At 32.1% G+C, this 26,637-nt stretch overlaps 1 protein-coding gene across 3 annotated transcripts in view; it reads left to right on the top strand.

Annotated features, from left to right (window-relative positions):
- The window catches only part of LOC145260539 (serine/threonine-protein kinase D3-like), a 370,628-nt gene extending 344,310 nt beyond the window's left edge, over window positions 1–26,318 (top strand). For all 3 annotated transcript variants that reach the window (XM_080118751.1, XM_080118754.1, XM_080118753.1), the window contains exons 17-21: window positions 9,499–9,583; window positions 12,389–12,464; window positions 23,304–23,410; window positions 24,826–24,911; window positions 25,618–26,318. In XM_080118751.1, coding sequence (XP_079974877.1) covers window positions 9,499–9,583; window positions 12,389–12,464; window positions 23,304–23,410; window positions 24,826–24,911; window positions 25,618–25,824 — 561 coding nt within the window. In that variant the 3' untranslated portion in view covers window positions 25,825–26,318. The remainder of the gene's footprint in view (window positions 1–9,498; window positions 9,584–12,388; window positions 12,465–23,303; window positions 23,411–24,825; window positions 24,912–25,617) is intronic.
- Window positions 26,319–26,637: the final 319 nt, after the last annotated feature.

Below are 26,637 nucleotides of genomic sequence, written 5' to 3'. Positions count from 1 at the left end.
ATTTGGCCACTTCAAAGAATACTGCACCAGGAAAACAGTATGCCCAAAATGTAGCAGTAATGAACACCAGGAAACAGAATGCCAAGGAAATATAAAATGCCCAAACTGTGGTGAGAACCATCCAGCATACTCATTGTTCTGCCAAAACTGGATCAAAAAATAAAAAATAAACAAACTAAAATATACCAAAAATATAAGTTTTACCAAAGCTAGAAAAATTATTGAAACAGCCACCACAACAGAACCAACTAGATTATATGCAGGTGCAACGAAAAAACAATAGAAAACATTGAACTAAAGGAAATCTCTACCCTCATAAAATCACTTCAAGAACTAGTTGAGGCATTGAGGACCACCTTACAGCAACTGCCATCAACTCAAGCTGTACTTTAAAATAACTACCAAACAGTTGAAAATAAAATCCCACCAGATCCCAAAAATCAAACCATCCTCTAACAAAAAACTCACACAAACTGAAAACATCCCAAAACCAAAAGAACAATCGCCTAGTACCCTCTGCAAAGAAAAAAAAATCAAATCTCACACCAACCAAACAGAAAATAAATGAAAAACCCAAAAAATACAGATCTCACTCCATGTCAAAAAGCAGAACTACAGATCAGAACAAATTTAAATCCTTGGAAATAATGGAAACAGACAACAGAGCCTCCGAACCCCATAATCACATAGTAGAAAAAACCCACTGTTATTCTTAATAAAATAAAAGGAAATCAAAAATATAAAACTAAACTATGGTTAACAAAATAATTCAATGGAATTGCAGAGGTATAAAAGCCAACAAGAATGAATTACTTCTACTAATATCCAATCTCTGCCCTACTATAATATGCCTACAAGAGACTTTTTTAAAACCATCTGAAACTATCAATCTTCGTAACTTCACTGAATATAACCACACAACAAATAATTCAAATAGAGCTTCTGGAGGAACATCCATTCTCATCAACAAAAACACAGCACAAAGCCAAATAAATCTACAAACTAATTTACAGGCAATTGCCACCACAACCACCCTACATAGAACAGTAACAATCTGCTCCATCTATCTACTCCCAAATGACCCTATAGGTGAAACAGAGATAAAAAAAAACAACTTATCAACCAACTTCCTTGCTCCTTCATATTATTAGGTGACTTTAACAGTCATAATGTTAGTTGGGGATATTCAGACACAGACAGAAAAGGAATCAATATAGAAAATATTAACAACACAACAACCTATGCATATATAATAACAAAAAAACAACCTTTATTCACTCTGCTACAAACTCGTACTCAGCAATTGACCTCTCTATAAGTGATCCTAGTATCTTTATGGATTACAACTTGACAGTGCATGAGAACACTTGTGGGAGCAACCACTTCCCAATAATATTAGAACGCTTTGGTCCTGAAACAAACTAAAGAATTCCTTGTTGGAACCTTAAAAAAGGTAACTGGAATAAATTCAAATCATTATGCGAACACAAACTCTTACCTGGAAAACATGTGAAAGACCCAATCACTCACTTTACAGATACCATCATCTCAATAGCTGATGAATACATACCGAAAACAAAGGTATCAACCAAGTAGAATCGGCCCTGGTTTAATGATGATTGCAAAAAGGCTATCAGGCTACAACGTGCTGCATTAAGAAAATTCAACAACCGACCAACTACTAAGAATTTAAACAACTTCAAAATATGCAAAGCTAAAGCACGGCGAACAATAAAAGCCAAATGTGAATCATGGAAAAACTTTGTCCAAAATCAACAATAACACCAAATACAAAACCATATGGAAAATAATAGGGAAAATATCAGGAAAAAACACGAGTTCCCCTCTCAACCACCTCTGTATAAACAATAAAAAAATAACCAAAAAAAGGGCATAGCCAACATGCTTGCAGACACTATTGCAAATAATTCATCATTCAAAAATTACAATAAAAAATTCCAGACTATTAAACATGAATCAGAAAAAAACAACCTACACTTTAAAAGTAATAATGAAGTTTATAATAAACTTTTTATCATTCAAGAACTAAAGGATTCATTAAAAAAAAGCCAATAACATGGCTGAAGGACCAGATGAGATAACATGAATTCCTGAACCAACTACCAGATCAACCATTAAAGTACTTTCCATCTTAATGACATCTGGATCAATGGCAACCTTCCAGCTATATGGAAACAAGCCACAGTCATTCCCATACCAAAACCAGGGAAGGATGCATCTGACCCCCCTAATTATCGCCCCATAGCTCTAACAAGCTGTGTGTTCAAGACGATGGAGAGAATGATAAACACCAGACTAATGTGGTTTCTTGAAATAAAATATTAACCAACCTTCAATGTGGTTTCCGAAAACAACGGAGCACTACAGACCACTTAATACAACTGGAAACCTTTATCAGAAATGCATTTATACAAAAAAAGCATATGACTGCTATATTCTTTGATCTGGAAAAAGCTTACGATACCACATGGCGATATGGTATCATGAAAGATCTTAAAGAAGCCAGACTGAAAGGAAGACTACCCATCTTCATTAACAACTTTATCAACAATAGATTATTTAATGTCCGTGTAGGAACATACCTCTCTGATATTAAGGAACAGGAAACGGGAGTACCACAGGGAAGTATTTTATCTGTAACATTGTTTAATCTAAAGATTAACAATATCGTTAAATGCATAAACCAAGGTGTGGATTGCTCACTATATGTAGATGATTTTTTTAATTGCATATAGCTCAAGACATATCCATATAATTGAGCGTCAACTCCAACTATGCATCGACAAACTAAAAAAATGGACAACCGTAAACGGATTTAAGTTTTCCACTAATAAGACTAAATGTGTGCACTTTTGTCAGCTTAGAAGACTACACCCAGATCCTTTCTTAAATCTAGATGATACCCAGATTCCTGTTGTCAACGAACATAAATTCTTAGGATTAATATTAGACAAAAGACTCACATTCATCCCTCATAAAGAATAAATGCAACAAAACTCTCCAGCTAATGCGAGTCATTGCCCACACAGACTGGGGAGCAGACAGACAAACCCGACTGAAACTATATAGATCACTAGTACACTCAAAACTAGATTATGGCAGCTTCATTTATGGCGCCACCAGAAAATCATGTATAAAGATACTAGACACTGTTCAACATCAGGGCCTCAGGCTTGTACTGGGAGCCTTCCGAACTTCTCTCACCGATAGTCTCTATACAGAAGCCAATGAACCGCCATTATCAATTCGGCGCAACAAATTAGCTTTACAGTACTTAACCAAAATTCTCTCTTGCCCAGACAATCCTGCCTACGATTATATTGCAAACGCACTAGATTACAATCTCTACGATAGGAAAAAATCACGAGCATCAAATCCAGCCTTCAATCCCAACTACCAAAACCTATTTGACCAAAAGGTAAAAGCTATAAAACCTTTTGGTCTTCGTATGAAACCATTAGTGGAAGATGCAGGTATCACAATCAGGAACATCCATGAGGTCAACCAACTAAACCTCCCACTCTGGCTACTAAAACAACCTCCTACCCTGGCTACTAAAACAACCTGAAATTATCTTTGAACTAAACAAGCTCCCAAAAAATCAAACTCATCCACTGAACTATCAAGAAAAACTATTTAACATTCAGGAAAAATACCCAAAGCATCAGCATATCTATACAGATGGTTCTAAGGACGGCAACAGAACTGGATGCGGAATAATATCCAATAGCACTACCTTGCAGAAGCGACTACCAGACTATGCTTCAATTTTTAGTGCTGAAGCCACAGCTATAGACCTGGCACTAGACCTTATTACTGACCTCACCTACAACAAATTTATAATTTTTTCAGACTCCCTATCAGTACTCGAATCTCTAAAGAACCAAAATTTAAATAACCCGCTACTCATTAATCTATTTAAAAAAAATACACACTCTCTCACAAAATAAAAATATCAAATTCTGCTGGATACCCAGTCATTTTGGAATCCAAGCCAATGGAAAAGCCGACAGTTGCAAAAAATGCACTAAATCTTGATGTAAGCGATTTAAAAATTCCACACTCTGACTACAAACAACTAATACATAGATTCATTATGAAGGAATGGCAAGAAAAATGGAATAATTGTCAATACAACAAACTTTTCAAAATCAAACCCACAATAGAGAAATGTTTACCAAATTTCAGAAAATTGCGTAGAGAGGAAGTAGTTTTGTCCCGCATTTGCATAAGACATGCACACATAACCCACTCCTTCCTGCTAAAAAAAGAAGTCCCTCCAAAATGTGTAGCATGCCAAGAACTCTTTATTGTAAAACACTTTCTTTTTGATTGTGGCGACCTCAAGCATATCCGGCAGAACTATTACAACATTAACAATTTGAAAGAACTATTTAAAAAAGTTAATCCTAACAAAATACTAACAAAAAAAAAAGCCAATTTATACAAAAGAATATAATTTTACCCAATCCAACTTCACCACCACCAAAAAAAAAAAACAACAAAAAAAACGCCACCTAATGACCCAAAAAGGCTGACTGAATAAGTTAAAGTATCTAACAAAAAAAAAAAAAAAAAATGATGGACCTCGGCATTAAATAACCCCAAAAAAGGTTGATATGCCGTAAAACCCCACCTAACCTAACCTAGCTAAATAGAGTTTTCTATAAAAGGAAAGTATATTCATGTTGGCAGATAAGAGTTACTTTCGCTTGGAAAAAAAGATAGCTTCCGTTGTACAAAAATACACACATGAAATATTATGCTTGGATAAAATACAAAGTGTGAATATGAACAAATATACCGCTCATCAGACAATCAATGAACCATGTTCCATCAAAACAACTGAGATAAGAGAATCAGTAGAAACATAAATTGTGATTCTTTGTGTGAGAAAACCAATAGCAAAGATTAATTATATTTCATTTGAAATGCAATGGAAAATCTCTATAAATTCTCTGCAACTTCCTCTTGGGATATAACTTGCTAATGGATGTACAAAATGGATCGATAAAAAGCCTAGCCCACTCTTAGATGCAGTTCAAAGCCGTGGCATCTTTTAACGAGAATTCTGATTCCTGGGTAATAAGCGTAATGGTGTTACACCCATTGCTCAGAATACTTATTCTCTTGATGTAATCGCTTTCAACGAAAACCGACATTTGGCAATTTCTTTTATTTTTTTTATATAAAACAAAAATCTTTCAATTACTTATTGGCAAATGTAATAAGATGGTGGCCTTGTGTTTATGAGATTGTCAGTAAATGGATTGGTTAGTTACGATTCAGTTTTTAATATATTTTTGCTTGTCAGATGCAATTTTCTTTCACCTCTCACATTTAAGTTTAAAAAGACATTTTCGGCTGTCTGTCATGCTTAGGTTTGAAATGAAATAAAATTTTTATCTGTCTATCACGCTTAAGTTTGAAATGAAATTTTTTCCTGTCATGCTTAAGTTTGAAATGAAATTTTTTCCTGTCATGCTTAAGTTTGAAATGAAATTTTTTCCTGTCATGCTTAAGTTTGAAATGAAATTTTTTCCTGTCATGCTTAAGTTTGAAATGAAATTTTTTCCTGTCATGCTTAAGTTTGAAATGAATTTTTTTCCTGTCATGCTTAAGTTTGAAATGAATTTTTTTCCTGTCATGCTTAAGTTTGAAATGAATTTTTTTCCTGTCATGCTTAAGTTTGAAATGAATTTTTTTCCTGTCATGCTTAAGTTTGAAATGAATTTTTTTCCTGTCATGCTTAAGTTTGAAATGAATTTTTTTCCTGTCATGCTTAAGTTTGAAATGAATTTTTTTCCTGTCATGCTTAAGTTTGAAATGAATTTTTTTCCTGTCATGCTTAAGTTTGAAATGAAATTTTTTCCTGTCATGCTTAAGTTTGAAATGAAATTTTTTTTCCTGTCATGCTTAAGTTTGAAATGAAATTTTTTTTCCTGTCATGCTTAAGTTTGAAATGAAATTTTTTTCCTGTCATGCTTAAGTTTGAAATGAAATTTTTTTCCTGTCATGCTTAAGTTTGAAATGAAATTTTTTTTCCTGTCATGCTTAAGTTTGAAATGAAATTTTTTTTCCTGTCATGCTTAAGTTTGAAATGAAATTTTTTTTCCTGTCATGCTTAAGTTTGAAATGAAATTTTTTTTCCTGTCATGCTTAAGTTTGAAATGAAATTTTTTTTCCTGTCATGCTTAAGTTTGAAATGAAATTTTTTTTCCTGTCATGCTTAAGTTTGAAATGAAATTTTTTTTCCTGTCATGCTTAAGTTTGAAATGAAATTTTTTTTCCTGTCATGCTTAAGTTTGAAATGAAATTTTTTTTCCTGTCATGCTTAAGTTTGAAATGAAATTGAAATGTCGGCTGATCTATCATTCATTTTGATCAATCAATGATGCAGATTGAATGGTTTGTATCTTAAGAATACACGTTCCATTTTCTAAGAAAAATCAAAAATGGTAAATTGACATGAAGTGAACATTTTAAACATTGTGAGTTTGTACATTGAATTGTGAGCAAAAGTTTTTGTATTGAATTGTAAGCAAAAGACTTTGATCTAAAAGGTTTACATTTTTGGGGGCCACACTCACTTGTTAAAAACAAGATCATTACTGACTTTCATGTTTGTTCACTTAGAGATCAGTTGACAAAGCTGACCATAAGGTATAATCTAATTATTTTATAAAGATAAAAATGGTCAAAAACCACACTAGTGTTGCTGACCAAAACAGCCTCAATACAAAATGTCAACATGCATTTGTATTCAGATTCTTTTGACTACTATAGCATGCTCTCATTCTGTGGCATAGTGAATAAAGTATTCCGTAAAATTCAGGTGTAAAGCTACTATTCTGGAGCTAGGAGATTCAATCCTCAGTGCAGATGACAATCAAAATACAATTGCAAATTACTTAGGATTTCTATCCAGACATGGCTGACAGAACAAGAGCATAATCGTTCCATTGGAAATTCCATGCAGGTTCCTTTCAAAATTCCATGCAGATTCCAGAGTTCAATAGAAAAATTTCCAAGTTTGACAAGATACACCTGCAGAAGGTTGAAGGTAACATCGATCGAAACATTGTGAAAATAACACTGAAGATGAAGACAGAAGTTTGAAGAAGCCAAATAATATAAATAATCCTCATCTCAAAAAATTCATAAACGTATTGCATTGTGTTTGGGTTGATTTATAAATGTAGATTTTTTTTTAATTTTAAAGGAAACATTTCAAGCTGGTTGATAATAATGAAAGGGTATCTCCTCAAAACTGTAAGAAAGTAGACATTTGAATTCATGTAGCAAAAGATGGCTGCAATTCAAAGGGAGAAACATAAACTCGTAGGGTTACTTGATATTACTTAGTCCTGAGTAGGTAAAAAATATGGAAAGGACAAGTAAAGTAATCAACCATATTTGAAGCCAACCCAAGGGCTCTTTTCATTAGCTACTATACCTAGAATATAATATGGCAAATTGTATCATCATAAAGTTACAATCAAGTATTTGAAATGATATACAAAATCAACAAATATGTAAAGTGGAGTGGGGGAACGTTAGATCATATTTCCATGACTAACAATTTCCTTTCACTTTTTGCTCTCCTTCCCCTTGTATCCATCTCTCTTCAAAGTCCACTCCTACAACGAACTTTGTGGCTTTGTTAAAAGCTTATTGTTATTAGAAATTAGCATAAAATCAATTGTATACAAGGCTTTGGGAATTAACCTAATGTCAGATAAATTAATGGGATTTTTCTTATCACTGAAGTGTCTCTTATATATTTGAATGGGATATGTAATTGGTGTCTGTATTTTTGAATACACAAACCCATATATATACTAGCTGTACCGACCTGTTATTGCCTGATATGCATTATATTCAAATTTGTTTTCTTTTAATGCTTACAAAATGCCTTTTGTTAAGAAAGCATATAAGGGATGCTAACTCTTACTGAAAGAATAAGTTATTCCTCTTAACTCCCTTTTTTTCTTTTTTGTATTTTTATTTAATCTCCATATTAGCAAACTAATGAACAAGGTTATTTTTTTCTTATAAAAATGACACCAAAGTAGATTAATTTATTGCTAATAACATGGTACAGCAATAACAAACGAAAATCGACTAGTCAGAATCAAAGTTTGCTTTGTCATCTTAAATGCTATTTAGACCTGTCTTTTAAAATTTCATTGACATAGTTTTATATATTAGAGGATGTATGCATGTATACAAAGATATCAGTAAATATACATAATATAGAATTCATAAATAAATGACCCTGTTTGAAATTCCATACAGAGTTCAGAGTTTAACAAAATATATGTGAAGAAGGTTAGGATTAAAAGCATCCAAAATAAGAACGCTAATAATTTATTTATTGCAGACTATTATTCTCATCTTTATTAGTTGTTGTTTAATGACGTTTCGACCAACTATTCTTCTGGCCTTCATCAGATGGTAACCACGATGGATAGTTGGCCGAAACGTTGTGAAACAACTAATAAAGATGAGAATAATAGTCCGCAATAAATAAATTATTATAAATAATACTCATCTCAATAATGAATTCCAATTAAAAAAATATGAGTGGTAGTTTGAATAATACAAATTACCAATCTTCATCAAAAACATTCTGAAAGCTGTCAATTTCAAATGTTAGATGTTTTCAGATTAAGAAGGATAACTAAACTGGTTGATAAAGATTAAATACAGAAACCACTGACTGTTTAAATGTATATTCGTCTAATATGTACAATTAAATTGAATGAATTCTCAAACTTAGACCCATACTACATATGACAAATGAATATTTAATTCTCACTAGCACTTTTTATCCTTACAGTATGTTCTTTGCACTAAAAATGTAATTTGCTATAATTATTTTCAGAAAATACTTATTCTAGCAAGGAAATTCGTTAGACTTAGGGCATTTTTCATTTATGATCAAAGTAGCACCAGCCACTTATGAAATTGATAAAGAGTTCTTTAAATTTCTGTACCTGTGTCTGACTTCAGATAATTGGTTTATGTTTTTTGTTTTGTTTTTTCAAATAGCTTCTAAAAATTATTTTTATATTCTAATTTTCTTGAAGATTTCTTTGATGAATCATTACTTTCTAATTGAGTTTAATGATTCCAAATCGTTTTCATTCATGATGTACACAAGTTTTTCTACATTTGTTCAGATATTCAACATTTCTTATGCTATAAGAATTAAGATTAATAGATGATTTTCATTTTAGTGTATTATGTTAAGGTGATTACAAGTTTAATACGGTTTTCACTCATAATCTACAGAGAATGCACGTAGTCTTCAGATTGAGAGTATTGTATTTATACACCCTCCTCCATCTTTCTCTTCCCCTCGTTCGTCTCATTCTTTATTGCGACACACACGCATTTGATTACAAAATAAAATCTTTAGATGTGCAATACTGTACACTTTGATAAAATGGCTCAAACCATTTATTTTTTTAGGTGAAATTGTGTGACTTTGGATTTGCTAGAATCATTGGTGAAAAGTCTTTCCGCCGATCCGTTGTTGGTACTCCTGCCTATCTTGGTAAGTATGTCTCTTATTAAAAACATATTTCCATATAAACTAGCATGGTTACTCAACATTTCCTGGAAACATGAACAACAAATTATAATTAAACGGTGTGTAGAATCATTTAAAACTATTTTCTCTTTCACTCCCCCCTCTCTCTCCTTGGTAACTGGAAAACATTGTTGACAAATTACATTAAAAAATAGCTGTAAATTTCACCCCCTCTCCCTCTAACTAATTATCTTCCTATGGATCTCTAAAATTATGAATATTAAATATAAAATGTGCCTTTATTTTTCCTGGGGTAAAAATGCTGGAAAATTACACGTGGATGTGTCTTGTGTAGTAATTTTACTTTCAGCTGGACATGTGTATGCACATGCAACATTGTACAATAGAAGATAAAGTATATAATCTTAAAAACTCCAAACTTTGTAAGGGTCAACATGTATCTGTGTTGCTATTTGGTCTTAAGGTGTTGGTAAAAACAAAGTTATTCATGATAGAATGATTTAAGTGAAGTTGAGAAAAATATAAATATACGTTTGGAGGATAAAAATTTATTTTTAGAATTGAAATAGCACAGAAATTACATTCTGTGCTAACGATGTTTCTAATATTCAAACAGATCTTCAAGTTTACATACACACGTGAAATACCTTCTTGCACAGTTGTTGTTGTTGTATCTTACAACTTAAATAGCTGATGCTACTTTACGATTGTATAATTTATACACACACACACACATAACATCAATTTATCATTAATATCATGTATATCATAACATTATGCTGTTTTCTTCCATGCATGCATGGAACATCAATGCGCATACATTGAATGTATATATGTAGAATTTAATAGATCAATAAGGAATCTGGAGAAATGCTAAATGAAAAGATGAATAATTTTTAAATGTCTCTGATATTGTCACTTCCTGTTTGTTAATAAATACTGAAGACCAAACAAAATTAAAATGAGAACAGATCTTTTTCTTCATTTTCTTTCCAGATTAATTATTTCTGGGAAAATATTTTTTTTTTTTCTTTTTTTTTTTTTAGTTGAATTCTTAAAGTGAATGTTTTATGGAGAAATCATAAATTGGAGCTCAGTCGAGTCCCTTCCATAAAATGATACAGTAGAGAACAACTAGCAACACCTCTTGTGTAAGAAAGAGGCTGTAGAGAAGAGAATTTTGCCCCCCCCCTCCTCAAGTAGGTTTCAAAGTCAGTTTTGTACTCTGCCAAGTTAGGAAAGTGCTTTGAGTGGCTCTACAGATATGGTAGTGGTACCCCATCTTCTAATATATTTGATTTTGATACAGGTGGAGGATTGCATCAGGAGCGAGATACTTTTAGGAGTGTTAGAATCATTCCAGTGATGTTGGTAACAGATTTGATATGAGCCTTCTATTTCAGGTTTAGAGTAAAGGTTAGTCCTGCAAGCTTGTCGAAGCAGGACAATAAAATTTTTAAGGTAACTTGTGTGTGTACTATTGAAATTAATATTGTAAGAATGGTTTTTATTAAAGTAAAGTGGAAACAGACAAATAAAAATAGACAGTATCATTTTACTTAAGGATAATGGTGTTTTTTTTTTTTGTTTTTTAAAGGAGGATGTTACGTGTAACAGGGGAAAAATATTGCTAAGCCAAAGATTTAAAAACCCATTAAATTGAAAAGAATTTAGGACAAAAGTTATTTAAATCATTAAATCTTAAAAATTTTCAAAATTGGAAAACTCAAACAAAATAACTTTATATGTTAGACAAGTTTTGTCAAATTCCATTGTCAACTTTGTGTCATACATGCATCAACCAAGTTTCCATAATTGTAACAGAAACGTCAAAGTTTTCAATTTGTTATTCATACCTTAATTGCTTAATTGCTGGCTGTTCCTCCTGTGAACTCCTTCATCATGATCCTTCCACACCAACAGAACATTGTTCTGAGATTATATTTTCTTTTATACATTCAAAAGGACTAACTCAATACAAAACTGATAGAAGTAGCAAAAATTTTATTCAAGGTGGTCTTCATTCCAAATCGCTGACAAGGGGATATCAAAATCATTAATTAATTACAGCTTATCAGCTCATGTTCAAATGCCCTGTGTGCTTCCCAACAGATTGTCTTTTCTATCACCCTTTCTCTCTCTCAGCCATGTAACATCTGTTTCTAGAGCATTTCTATAGCTTAAATAATTTTTTTATTCTTGTCTCATGAAGTTGACCTCAGTTAATCTCTCTTCTGTTTTTATTTCCTGTTATTCTCAACTAAATTATATACTAGGCAATCTACCCACTCAATATCCAAGTCATCCTTCAATGCCAGAACTATAAAATTTCTCAAGGTTGCTAATGTGTGTATCAGAATGTTGTAGCAAGCTAGAAAAATAAGTTACCCTTACATTCTGTTGATAAATATTGCATCTTTAATGAAAAAGAAAATCAAAATTTGAGATATCTCAAGAAAATCTGCGTTAAGATGTATCCATTCAATCTGATGATGAGATGGGAAAGAGACAGGCACATAACTGCATGAATCACTTCATGACGCCATCTTTTATGCTCGCAATAAGACTTGAAGTAAACTATTGCTTTGCACATATGATAGCTGCAAAGTCTAATTGAAGAGAACACATTCTTTTCTGATAAAAATGAAAGCTCTAATCATGTTAGCTCTATTTTCGCATTTTTTATTATTGCTTTGAAGTATACATATTTTCTATTTGTATATAAGATTGTTTCATTTATTTTTTATTATTGCTTTAAAGTATACATATTTTCTATTTGTATATAAGATTGTTTCATTTATTTTACAGCTCCTGAAGTGTTAACTAGTAAAGGTTATAATCGGTCTTTAGACATGTGGTCCGTCGGTGTCATTATATACGTAAGGTAAGTTGAGCATTTAAGATACTCTCATCTATGTTTCGTATGTTGGCCACTTTGGTTTTCAATGAAACAAAGAACTTGTTTGTAGATTTTTTTTTATAACTGACATGCATTTGTATATGAGAGCTACTTTTAAAAGTATGAATTAAGGAAGATGAGCAGTTGAATTTTGGACAGCTGAGAGATAACATTGGAGTTGAGATTTGGTGTTAAAGAGGAGTTCCGCTAATTTCACTACACGATTGCAATTTATCTATGCTTTTAGAAATTGTACAGTGTCAGATACATTTGATAATTTTTCGATATTCAGAACTTTATGAAGTATGTAATGATAAAATGCAGTGAATAGGTGCATTTGAGAACTGGAAGACGCCTGAATATTGAATAGTGACTTGTATCACGATGATTAAAAGAATTCTTAATTGCAGCAGTGCAGCGCTCTTTGAATATCTTGAAGACGATGAGATATGTGCTAGAGAATTGCAACAAAGATGTGAAGCAGTGACTATTAAGGATCGTAGTAGTTATGAAATCTGTTGAAGCTGCAAGAAATAACAGGAAAGATCATAACGGGCATAAGACTATGTTCACACACGAAAACTCTTTGAAGTTGCTATAAAAAGGCGTGGCAAGGTATAGACATGGTAATGTAGACTAAGGTTCAAGAAAACTATGAAAGCTAAGAAACTCCTCAACAAGGAGAAACAATTCAATCAAACCAAAAATGCTCCATTTCTAACAACCAGTTGCATAATATATAAAGCAGGTGGCTTGCCTATAGTTCGCACAAATTCTTGCGGGTGTCAAGATCAAATTCCCTCAAACTGTGATTGTCTTTGGGTGTGAAAGACACATCATGTCATCTCCCACCCATCTCATATCTTAAAAAAATGACTAAGTAAATTCAGATGGCTATTTTGGGTTATTGTCCACTGTTTTCAAGCACTGGCTGGAGAGGATGATTGCAGAATAATCAAATGTGTGATAGTGGAAGTTAGCTCTGTGTCACACCCTGAAGAAAACCTATAGAACTTCCACATTTTCACTTCAAAACATTTGGCTCCCTAATTTACCTAATTGCAACCCCACAGACATTGTGTGTGGCGCAGTTGAGACAAGCACCAACTGTACAGCCTGCAACACCAAGGGTAAGTTGATTGCCAAACTGGTGTTCAGCCATCTCGTGAAGAATGCTGTGAATGTCACATGATCCAGGTTCAGATCCTGCCTGAAGGTTCCATGTGTTTCTGTGAGCCATATTTGGTAAAAGATTCTGGAAAGATGTACTTTGACTTTTGAGAATTCATCAATTATTTGCCAAGAGATAACCTTGTTTTACCTTTCCTTTCTAAAAAGTGTCAAATTTATCTGAAACAATTTTGTTAATTAAATTTTAGTTAAAAAAATCTTGCAGCAAAGTTCATATTTAATTATGATTATTTTGAAGAATCATAATTTGGTGTTTCTACAGAATTGGGACGAGATTTTGTAATCGATAAATCGAGTTTTCAGATAAAAAAAAACAATGGTTTCAACTGATTTTTTTTTTTTTTTTTTTTTTAATAAGCTATAATGGTAGCTTCCAAATTATGCAGTCGAAATTATCTGAATATTACTGAATTATTAAACAAAACAACTTTAATTGTGGTAGCAGGTGAAAAATTGCCACCATCTTAAAATCAAAATGGAAAATTACCTCCCTTTCAACTCTCCTGTGTCTTATGATCATTTTCATCAAATTCTATATTTTATTTTCTTTAATAAATAATTTTCTACCTTATTGATTTTCGTAATTTTTTAATATAATCATCTTAAAAATACAAGGAATACATAGATACCATTGTTTGCATGTGAAATTCAATATTTCAGTTTCCAAAATTTCGTCCTAATAGTGTAGAAGCGCCCATAATCTTTCTTAATTTTATAACCACTTTTTGACCATTACAGATTACATAGATTATTCGCTTTATTCTTTTCATGAAGGTCAATCAATCAAATTTTTTTGCTGCTGTTTAATGTTGTTCAATTTTATACCTGTAAACTCAGAGTTGTATTATTAAAACTACTATTCTCTCGAGAATGTTTCTGTCAAACTCAGGGAATCTGGAGGTTGAAGGTTCCATTTTTGGTACGAGCAACACTCAAAATACAATGGCGAATTACTGAGAACTTCTATTCAGTCATGGCTGATGGGAACAGAAGAATGTCTTCGTTCCATCAGCCATGACTGGATAGGAATCCTAAGTAATTCGCAATTGTATTTTGAGTGTTACCCACACCGAGGATTGAACCTTCAACCTCTAGATTTCAGAATTTGACAGACCTTCCAGAGTTCAATATACACCTGAAGATTGATTACACTAACTGAAGCAAAAATAATACTTAAGTTGACAACAGAATAATCCAAATAATAAAGAAAATAACAAATAATTTGACACAAATTTATTTTACATTTTCTAAACTTGTGTATCTTCATGATATAAATTGAATGACATTTTTCTTATCCCTTAAAATTATGACCTTTTGACAAAAATATAATTTTTCAATGATACTGAGAAATTTTTGTAAAGATCCGGCATTTTTCCACTCTAAAAGATTAGGTAATTATTATATACTAAGCAATTGGATGGATTCAAATGTACTGCATGATTTTTTATTTTATTTTAGTGTTACATAAGGGCTGTCCCCTTTTCATATAAGTATAAAAATAGAGAGATTTAGTTAAAATGAAAATAAAATGAGAGAAAGCGAGAATCGAACCCTGGAGATAAGTCTTAAAGAACAATAGGTTTAAAATGGAATGTCTAGTACATTGTTAATACTGATGAAATAAATAATAAATAAACTATTCATTATTAGAAAGAATGTGGATAATAAAATATGGGTTAAATGAATTAGATATGTAGGTTGAATTCCTTGTGAAAACAACAAAGGAAAAAATGAGAAATCAGAAGGTCACGCATGTTGATGGCACGTGAATTGTGGTCACGTTGGCCGGACATGCATGGATTTCTTAATATAGGAAGTGAGAGTTAGTTAGTTAGTGAGAAGTCAGAAGAAGGGAGGCAGAGAGTCAGTCAGATGATAGTCTGGGTCCAGACATGGGTTTCAATCGTCTAGAAGCGAGACGGTCACTTTTGAAACATTAGAATGTGAACCTTTGAATTCCTGAACGCAAAGCCACCAACCGGTTAAGTGGAAGAATAAATGCTCATCATGTTTTTTTATAACTGCCGTCTCCTGTGTCCATCATTACATGAAAAAGGTATTGTCTATTTATGTGTAAAAACTATTTGAAATTCATCATCTAAAAAATATGTTAGAAAGTATATGTGTCTATTTATGTTATACAAACACTCCCGTTCATACGAACTGTCAAAGCATAAATGCCAACCTGTCAATCCATCGGCATAAATGCAAACCTCTCAATTATCGGTCTGTCTATCTAGATATGAAAACACCTTCTCAAAATGTATTTATATGCAATCTCTCTCATTTATAAACTCTCTCTCTCTATTTATATATATATTTCACTAATGTGTTAATGTCTTACAATATGAACACTTACAACATGAACTCTCCTAAGACTCTCATCTCTCTTAAGACTCATATCCTTTATAACATGAACAACAAAAGAACATTCATCATCTTAAGTATAATAAGTAAATCGGTTAAAATATAACATTAGTAATCAAATTAGTTTAAACCTTGAAATCGGTTACTATGTATTTGTTTACCCTGTCAAGGATAGTACACACAGCTGATGCCTTTGAATCTCTCTGATCTACTATATGGGAGCTTAGTGGAATTTGGCTGCTGACCAAACTTTGTGAAACTTGGATCATATATGCCAAATACACCATTATATGATCTACCTCCATAGATTGTTAAAAATCATGTGGCACGACAAAATAGCAGACACAGGTTTTGGGCCGATCATATATGCCATTTGTCAAATTTTAGACTCTGAAAATAGCTCCTTTATGATGAGGATAGCGGAAACAGTTCAAGAACAGCCTGAAGATCTCCCTCAGTTTTTTTTTTTGTATTCTAAGTCGTGAGAAAAACTATTCCAAGACTGATGTTCCTAGCATGCCTCAAGATACGGAGGCTGCAATTGCTGAATCTGCACACATTGAAGAATACGAGAAGAAACTTGTTATAGAATCGTCTCACATGAGGGGGATACTTTACTGCTCTAATCGGTCTAAAAAGCCATCTGCGGACTCTCAGAATAATTGCATGATCAGTCATCTTGCAGGTGATAGACAAATGTCATCGTTCCTTTACTGCAATACATTAACTGCTGCATCTATTGGTTATTTTGTTACTTTGCCATTTCCATCTCTTACTATATTAACATTTTTTTAAATCACAAAACAAAGCAACATATGACCAAAATTTGGTAAAATTAATTACATATTTCTTAGTTTAATTTCTTTCCCAAAACACAAATAGTTGTTATCCTCCAATAAAAAAATTAATTTTAAAATAATTTTTTTATTTCTTTTTTCATTTATCATTTTTTCTCTCCCTTGTCGTTTTTGTTCTTTCCTTGTTTGTTTTTTTTTGTTTGTTCCTTGTTTTTTGTTAGAGGGATTTATATTTTCAGTTGCATCCGTGCGTCCATTAGTCCGAACGATTGCCAAATAACTGTTTATTAGTTTTTTCTGAAATTTTGCCACAAATTGTATTTTATTAAGTAAATGTGCACAGTAAAAAAACTTTTTTTTGCAAAAATTCCTGTTGCGTCCCCAGGGGCTCAAAAGAGGTAAAAAATGCCCCAAAATGGCCAAAAATGACGTTTTGCCTCATAACATTTGATCCATTCATTGGATTTTTCTTAAACTTGGCCAAAATGTAGCCAAAAGTAAAATGTAAGCAAAAAAAAAATATGTAGGCAAAAAAAATCAGGAACACAGATAGGAAATAGTCAGTATCGCCCACCTCTAGGAGAGAGGGATTTCTTGGCTGTAATAGAATAAAAAAAGAAGCAGAAAAAACAAACAAAAAAATATTCGCTTCTCGCAGACATGTGGTTCATCAAAGAACAATTCAATCGCCAGAACCATCTACACACAATCTGCCGGACCCCCCCCCTCACTGCTTTTCAGCGTCCTGCCTTTATCTATTTGCATAATCGCGCGAGAGTAGACACGATTTTACAAAAATTGCAATAAAAACCCATGGACGCCATCTTGGAACTCTCTCTTCCACTCAGCCCGAAACACAACATATGTATCCGAGGTAAGCTCTCTATTTCCCCTCATTTCAGTTATTGCTAATTCTGCTACAGGAGCCCATTGTTCTTAATATAAATCCAGTATTGGTGACCCTGGCAAAATTCTGGTTCGTGGCCCTGGGGACTTATAGTGTATGATGGCCTAGCGACGATTATAATTTAGTCTGGTGACGTCATGAACATCGGTCTGTTGAAATTTAGTCATGTGTCTCATGACTAAACTGGAAGTTGGTTTAAAGTTTTGGAGGGTTAAATAAATTTAAACATGCTGTCGAAATGTATAGTTCCAAAATGCCGAGGTAACTACGAAAATGGACCAAAAGTTACCGTGTTTTCATTTCCCAAAAAAAAGGAAATAATTTACCTTTGGATTAATGCAATAAAAAGTAAGGATTTTACTCCATCTAAATATAGCAGAGTAACTGTTAAAATTAAATTGAAATATTTAAAAAAAAAAAAAAAAAAAAAAAAAAACGCGCCTTTCTTTTATTTTTTAGAATGTAGTTTAAAATAAAAATGAAGATATGTATATAAAAAATGAATTTTACATGTAATTTATGTGCTGAAATAATAAATTATTATTTAGAAACTTATTTAAAATGAGGAATATGGTGAAAATACTTTCACCAAACAATTTAATAAAAGCGATATTGTAAAAACGGAATTCCTTGTTTAAATAATTCTAAATAAGAAAAATCATTTATCTTTTTAGTTCAACTATTTTACTGTGCAATATTTATATCAGCGTGAAATAGATCAAACTTTTTTTAAGTTTATGACTGTTTTTGTTATCTTAAAAGCTTATTAATAATTGTGGTAAATGTAGGTGTCAGAATTTGGAGAATGTACTTCCAAAATAAACAATTAAAATTGTTTAAAAAAATAATAATAAAATAAAAATGAAAATAGAATAATAATAAAAATAATAGAAATGTTATTTTTTTATTTAAAAAAGTGTTTACAAAATGTCGGCAATAAAAAAAATAATATTTCTATTATTTTTTAACAATTTTAATAGTTTATTTTGGAAGTATATTCCATAAAGAAAACAAACAACCCACTTTAAACGGAGAAATTATGTGTTTTGTATATGTTATATGCAGTTTTGTGTTAGGGTTGTCAAAAATTCCCCCAAAATTCTGATACTGCTAGTGGCGCACTGGCGCTGTAAACAAAAATAACGTTTAAAATTATGGCAAACGAGTAGTTTCCAAGATATGAAGAAATGTTAGTTTTAAAAAATGTAGGATCACTTTTCTATAAAAATTTAACGTAAAATGAGCACCCACTTTATGGTCATCGTTTTTTTTTTTTTTTTTTTTTAGGGCACTTTCTTTTTACCAAATAAAAACAAAGAAAAATGAGTATGGCCACCTTTATGTTGGGGGGGGGGGTTGGAGTCAACGTACAATGAACACAGTTTAACGTAAAATGAACACCCCCCCCCCTTTCAAAAAGTCTAAACAGAATTTTTGTCGGGGAGAGGGGTCAACTGTAGGTGCTCATTTTAGGTTTAGTTGTGTTCATTCCTACATCAAAGAGGCACTTCGCCTTGTTTGAGGCGAAAATGTAATTGTTAAAAAAATTGCTTCTTGCCCATGTAAAAAAAAAAAAAAAAAAAAAAAAAAATGGCCATAAAGTGGGTGGTCGTTTTTTTAGGTTAAATTATTCCCCCCCCCCCTTCTTTTTTTAACTAACATCTCTTTATATCTGGGAAACTACTAGTTTGCCGTAATTTTAAACATTATTTTCGTTTTCAGCACTCCTGAAAACCTATAAAAGTGGTAATTTAAAAGGATTTTTCGAGGGTGGACTAATTCTGCACATTTACCTTATTTTTTTATTTTATCGTTTTTTGTTATTTAATTTTCTTTTTTTTTTTCTTTTTTTTTTCGTATTAAGTCAAACATGGTAGGATTTTCTTTTAGATTATTTCTTTAGGTATGTGAATTTCATTTTCGACCTGAAGACATACAGCGAGAGGCATTAGCATTTGATGAAAGGACTGGAAAGACAATTAGTGTTAAATTAAAAAATCCCTCTCTTAAGGATGGTGCTATTCCTCGAATATTACCAAACTGTCCCTCCTATTTATCGTCAACCACTTTTAGAGAGTCTCCTAACACAAAGAAAATGCGTTTAAAAATTCTGCTCTTAAGCGTGCATTATGTGAAAGTGTTGCTGACGAGTTAGAGTTACGGAAACGTAAAACTTTCCATAATATTGATGATTTAGAAAAGAAATTAACGTTTATAGAAAAAAAAATTATTGGACTTCTTTTAGGCAAGACAATACCATCATTATATGCCATATAAAGAGATGCCCATGCCCCCAAATAAAAATGTCTATGGTGATTGAACCGGACTTGCCCGTTAGAATATTCTGTAGTGATGTGGAAATGAGTGCTATAAGGGAGTATAGAATTCCTAAACATGTAACAGAGGAAAATAATCTGCAGATTTTGATGGAAAACATGAAAAAAATGGACATTGAAGAACAGGAAATGAAAACTTCTAATATAAGTTCTTTATTAAAATTAATCTTATCATTTTTGCTATTGGTGCAAGATGAATCATTTAAATATTTTAATGCCATTGAGTTCATATATGAACAAATTAACATAATGACAATGAATAAGGTTAATTATTCGAGTGAAATGATGGTATTTTCTTCCTTACTATATAACTGCTCCCCTAGAGGGTACAGACTGTGAAGAGACACTAACAACGTAATTTTACCATGCTATTCAACCATTCGAAGATTAAACCTTATCTTCTATGAATCTTGTCATTGAACAACACGATAACAATTTTCTCATGTATATTAAAAGTAAGTTCAAGTTACTAATGCAGAATGACATATCTTTACTTGTTGATGAAATACATCTCAAACCTTATCTTGATTATAAAGGTGGTAATATTGTTGGCTTAGCTAACAACAGCAATGAACCTGCCACAAGTGCATTTGCTTTTATGCTTAGCAGTGTATTCTCACAATATAAGGATGTTGTGCATGTTATGCCAACTAAATGTCTTCTAGCTGAGAACTTATTTGACAATTAAACGTGTAATAATTGGCTTAGAAGATATAGGGTTTAAGGCATTATCTGTTATAACAGATAATAATGCAATAAATAAAAAAATGTCCTTCTTTTGTAGCCCATCAAAGCTTTCAATTGTATATCCCCATCCAGTTAGAACATCTAGCCCTCTTTTCTTCTTATTCAACTCAGTGCATATATTAAAATGCATTAGAAACAATTGGCTTGGCCCAAAAGATGAACGTAAATGCATGATGTTCCCAAAGTTTTGTTATAATGGAAATCATGAATTAGATAACATGCAAAGTGCTCCATTTTCTAGTTTACATAAACTTTATGCCCTAGAATCTCCATCACTTGTGAAATATTGCTATAAGTTGACTTCAAAAGCTCTTTCTCCGACTACTTTTGAAAGGCAAAATGTTAATTTGGTTTTTCAAATTTTCAACGAATATACTATTCAAGGTTTGCTAACCTTAGGAAAACAGGAATGCTTGCCAAATTATGCAGAAATCGCAGAATACATTCAAATATTTTATATTTGGTGGACAATAGTAAATGTGAAAACACCATATAAAGGTTGTCGACTTCGTAATAAATATGCTAATCCACTTACATTAAATAGTGATAATTATAGCTTCCTAAATGTGTTCTGTGACTGGTTAGAAACTTGGAATAGCATTCCTGGAAGAACTGGTAAGTTAACAAAGGAAACATATACTGCTTTGCACCATACTGCTTACACAATTTTAAAATTGACTAAATATTGTATAAATGTACTGAACATATATTACCAGGTAAGTTTCAGACAGATAACCTTGAGGCAAGGTTTGGCCAGTATCGACAACTTAGTGGAGATCAGTATAATATATCGATACGTCAGGTGTATGAATGTGAAAAAAAACTCAGAATGTTGTCAGTTTTAAAATTGAGCTTACCAATTAATAATCGAACTATTGAATTGAAAAATTTAAAAGAAACTAACTGGGATGAAATGATAAGGGAGCAAGAGTTACATGTTTATAAATTTAACATAGATGTAACAGAAAATGATGTTAATCAATGCAAGGAAGTACTTCCTGTTATATTATACTTAGCAGGTTATTGCTGTCATGCAGTTTTCAAAAAAACTGAAATGCAATAGCTGCAAAAATTTGATATCCGGGAGAGAAGCTGTTGAAGAAATAGCTGAATTAAACAGCTACTTTCAGGGTATTAACAAAGGTTCTCTGCTATATCCAAATGATATAACTAATAATTTTGTCTTATATAATTATATAGTTATAAACAAACTTACAAAATGCGATTCTTTTTTACATTCGATTCATCAGAGAAAATTAGCCATGTACATAACTTTAAATATTTTGGCTGATCAAAATCGATTACTTCATGTTGACTCTTGTGATGAGGGTCACACTATTCAGCAAATTGAAAAAATGCTGATATGGAGTTCATCGAATTCCCTTATAAACAATTTTTGGCGCAAAGAGAATGACAATATTAGTAAAAGAAAAAAAAAATATCAGAAAAAGAAAAATTCAAACTTTTAATTAAATTCTACAACAGATTTTTGAAAAGTTTTAATATTCAATGTTTGAAATATTTCTGCCTTAGTAACTTTGCTTATACTAACATTTGTTAGAATTTAATTTTTAACTGTTTGCTATTCAGTTAAACTAATTTATCGTTTGTTTTTCAGTTTTGATTTTTAAAATATTGTTTTTTTATTTTAAAAATATTGTTCATTTTTGTTTCTCTTGAATAAATTTCAGTTTCATACAGATCAAATCGTATTCCTTTTCTTTTTAAACTTTTTAACAACTTTTCTCCCTTCCAATTCGTTTTTTATTAGATGAGTTTCAGTACAAAGTATCATGTTTATCTTTTTTAATCCAATTTTGAAGTTTTCTAACGCTTTCTGTAAAAAATGTCTGTGTTCCACTTATCTTGCTTCCTAGGACCTATGACGATGTCATTTTTCAGCTGACAGGCCATCTATGACAATGGTCATGCTTATAGTGCTAGAAACGCCCTTTTTTTTTGGGGGGGGGGCTCTTTTTTTCATATTTCTTAACAAAAACTTGATATGCCTGACTATAAAGTGTTTTTTCATGGTGTTCAACTCAAATATACATGTGTTAAGGCCTGAAACTGCACCTTTATCCATTTACACTGGGATTCGGCATCCCCAGGGGCTCAAAAGAGGTAAAAAATTACCCAAAATGACCAAAAAATGACACTTTTTGCACCATAGCGCTTGATTCATCCATTAGATTTTTCTGAAACTTGGCAAAAATGTGAAGGCAACATTGGCCCTTCACACTTCTCACATTTCTTCACTATTTTTTGTGCCGTCATCTCTCATGCAGCACCAGAGGGGGACTACGCATGTACAGCTTGTTTTTCTTTTTTTTTTTTTTTTTTTTGTTCTTTCCTTGTTTTTTTTTTTTTCTCATGTCATTTTAGTATTAACATTGAAAAAATGTTACAGGCAGCATTTTTTTGTTTTGTACAACATGTTTTTAAACAACAGCATTAAGTTTTCATCTCATCTTTTCAGTCTTAGTGGAACATTCCCATTCAATGAAGATGAAGAAATTAGTGATCAAATTCAGAATGCGGCCTTTATGTATCCTCCAAATCCATGGAAGGAAATTTCCCAGGAAGGTAAGAAAAGATAACTCTGCAAGTCAATGTTGATTCTAATGATTATCAGTGTTAAATATTGATAAAACTTTGAAACTCTATGATGTGCAGTTCGAAGTGCAAAGATTTAAAAAAACTATTGTATGTTCAAAATCTCTAAGAATTCATTATCTGTTCAGATTCCAGATTAGTATTTGAGACACTGGAAAACAAAACCAATGGACCCAATAATCACCAAAACCCTAAATAGAATTGATATTTCTAAAGATAAAAACATCCTTTTTTTTTGTTGGATACAAATCATACCAGCATAAAGGGTAACGATAGTTGACAAAGGAGCAAAAGCAGCATTATAATTGACTCCAAAGATAAGATCCCTCATACTGATTTCAAACAAACCATTAACAAATATATTAGAAACACGTGGCAAGAATCATGAAGCTCTTGTACTAAACACAAACTGTACCAAATCAAGGAAAACAGAAATTAAACAAAAGAATGAGCAGAAAGGAGGAAGTTATAATAACAAGACTCCAAATAGGTCATACCTCTATCACACGCTCCTACCTACTCAAAAAAGAAGCCCCATTCTGCATACCCTGCCAGGAACCATACATAGTTAACCATATGCTAACAAGATGTGAAGTCTTTAAAACAAACCGACTAAATCTATATAACTAAAAAAAACTGTAAAGAACATAGTCACTCATGTAGACCCAACTATCCTTTTCAAATATCTGAAGATAACAGGGTTACTCAACAAAATTTAAAAATAAATAAAACCTATCTAACTATAAACATAAAGTGAACACCAGATACACACAAAACTTATAACATTTAATAAAAAAAAGACTCCAGCATTAAATGACCACTAAGGTTGATATGCCATAAAACCAATCAATCAAAAACTAAACCAACCTATGGTTGACCGAGTTTTTATTTATCGTTTCTCTAGAGTCCAACTTATCACTTCCTCGTGTTTTCTATTAATTGAACCTACTGCTTTAACTGTTCTGTATCTACTAACACGAAAACTCTAATCCATTCTTTCATTGCGGCCATATCATTGGAATCTTCTGTTTTGTACACATCTCTCTATGCTGTGTAGATTTAATCTTCTGAAATAGTTAGAACTAATCCTGCCTTTAAGATTTGCATTACACATCCATTGTATCATTTCATGCAACGCATGTCTGCAATCCTCACTTCCATACATCATCACACGTGTACGTATTTCATTGGATTGCTTCTTGTTTGATCATCAGTCAAGTAATGTAAAGCTTGTTTAATACTTTTGAATACCAGTTTGCAAGAAATGTATATTAGAAAAGTTAACCCTTTATTTGAGAGGTACCCTATTGTAGATAAAAAGAATGATACAGCAATCATAGTAGTTGCAATGGATCTCATTAGATTGTCATTTTATTATTTTTCAGCTATTGATCTGATTAGTAATCTACTTCAAGTGAATACAAGAAAACGATTCACAGTAGATAAATCTCTTTGCCATGTTTGGCTTCAGGTAAGTGTCTCCCTTTTTTCCCCTCTTTTGCTCCCCACATTTTCTTCTCTCTATTTTGCCCCCAATCTCTATTTTCTTTTTTTTTTCTCTCCAAATTTCTATATTACAGATAAAATATCAAGATTCAAATCAATTGGAAAGACTTTAACCAATACTTGTCATAAGTGAATTGTGAAACTGAATTAAGTATCACTCTCGTATTATTAAAAATGGCTTTACTTTATCTATTAGATAAATTTTAAAAACAAATTTAGATTTTTGAGCAAAATCAATTTAAAAAATTTTTTTTAGAATAAATTTACAAGGCAATCTTACACTAAAACTTATTTCTCGTAATTTATTTTTATCAATGATAATTGATTTCTTGCTATTGTCACATGCTAGATAAATCTGGGTGTAAAAACTGAAACCGTTGAATTAACTCCAATGTTAATCACAAAAGTATCCCCTGTTCATAATCTTTGTTTATTAAGTGAAAGAAATTATTTACTTTATTTTTTATGAGTTATGATGAAGCTTCTCTTTACGATTAAATTTGCATAACTTATGCTTTCTTTTTTTATTATCAGTTAAGATTAATCCTCCCTTTCTTTATTCCTGTGATTATTGAAGTGAACCGGATGCACATTGACTTTTATATAGATTAAAATGTGTTCACAAACTTGTATCCTATCAATAAAAAAAAAACTGTTCTTTCCTTTGGCAGGATTACCAAACCTGGTGTGATCTCCGTGCCCTTGAGTCTCAGGTTGGTCAGCGATACCTTACCCATGAGTCTGATGATGAGAGGTGGGATGCTTTCCGCCAGGAGAAGCGGCAAAGAACATGGCAGGAAATTGGTCAGAAAGGAAGGCAAGAAATTTACAACCTTGGACGACGCGGCGAGAATAAACCAGCGAATGGAACGTCTTGATTGGCACGCACGTATCAATCGTGCAGATACATTGGTTGAACTGTACATTCGCTGCTATCCATCACAAACACAACGTCAGCATCCATATCATTAAACGGACTTCCTTCTCCAATCACCTGCGGATTATACGCCTTCCAAAATGTTTCTGACCTGACTCTTGTATCTAACATTGCTGAGCATTAGAAATATAAATTATGTGATCCGTATTGGAAAATTGGAAAAACACTCCCCATCTTAAATTTTATGTGTACATACCAACACACACACACACACACTTATATATAATTATATTTTAATGTGGAGACGATGTTCTTGTAAGTTTTTGGACGATAATTGTATGCAAGAGAAGTTTAAGTACATATTGGTCAAATCCCTGTAAAATATATAATTATTCACAACCTCCACCTCGCCTTCCAAATATGCTTTCCTAAAATCTACCCCTTCACCACCCATTCCCCTCCTACCTGAGCATTCATTTTGGTTTCATTACTTTGCTTGCTTTCGGATCACAACCTTTTCAAAAAATGTAGCTCAGAGGACAGGAATATATTTTAAAAATTAGAACTGTATGGTTTGTAAATTTTATTTATAAACGTCATATTTTATCGCATTCATAATTCATCGATGAAATTTACATTTTACATAATACTCTGAAGAAGCTGGAATATTTAAAATGGTAAAGAACTATTTTACATGTGTATGTGTCTCTCGTGTGTGTGTGTATATATATATATATATATATATATATATATATGCACACAGTGTATATATGAATCAAATTTTAGAAAGCCTGCTGAAAAAACTTAATGAATA

The sequence above is a fragment of the Euprymna scolopes genome, chromosome 36 (assembly GCF_053919585.1).
Source record: "Euprymna scolopes isolate OS-2025 chromosome 36, ASM5391958v1, whole genome shotgun sequence".
Taxonomy (NCBI): domain Eukaryota; kingdom Metazoa; phylum Mollusca; class Cephalopoda; order Sepiida; family Sepiolidae; genus Euprymna; species Euprymna scolopes.
The sequence above is the reverse complement of the archived record's forward strand: the minus strand, read 5'-3'. Positions and strand labels throughout refer to the sequence as shown.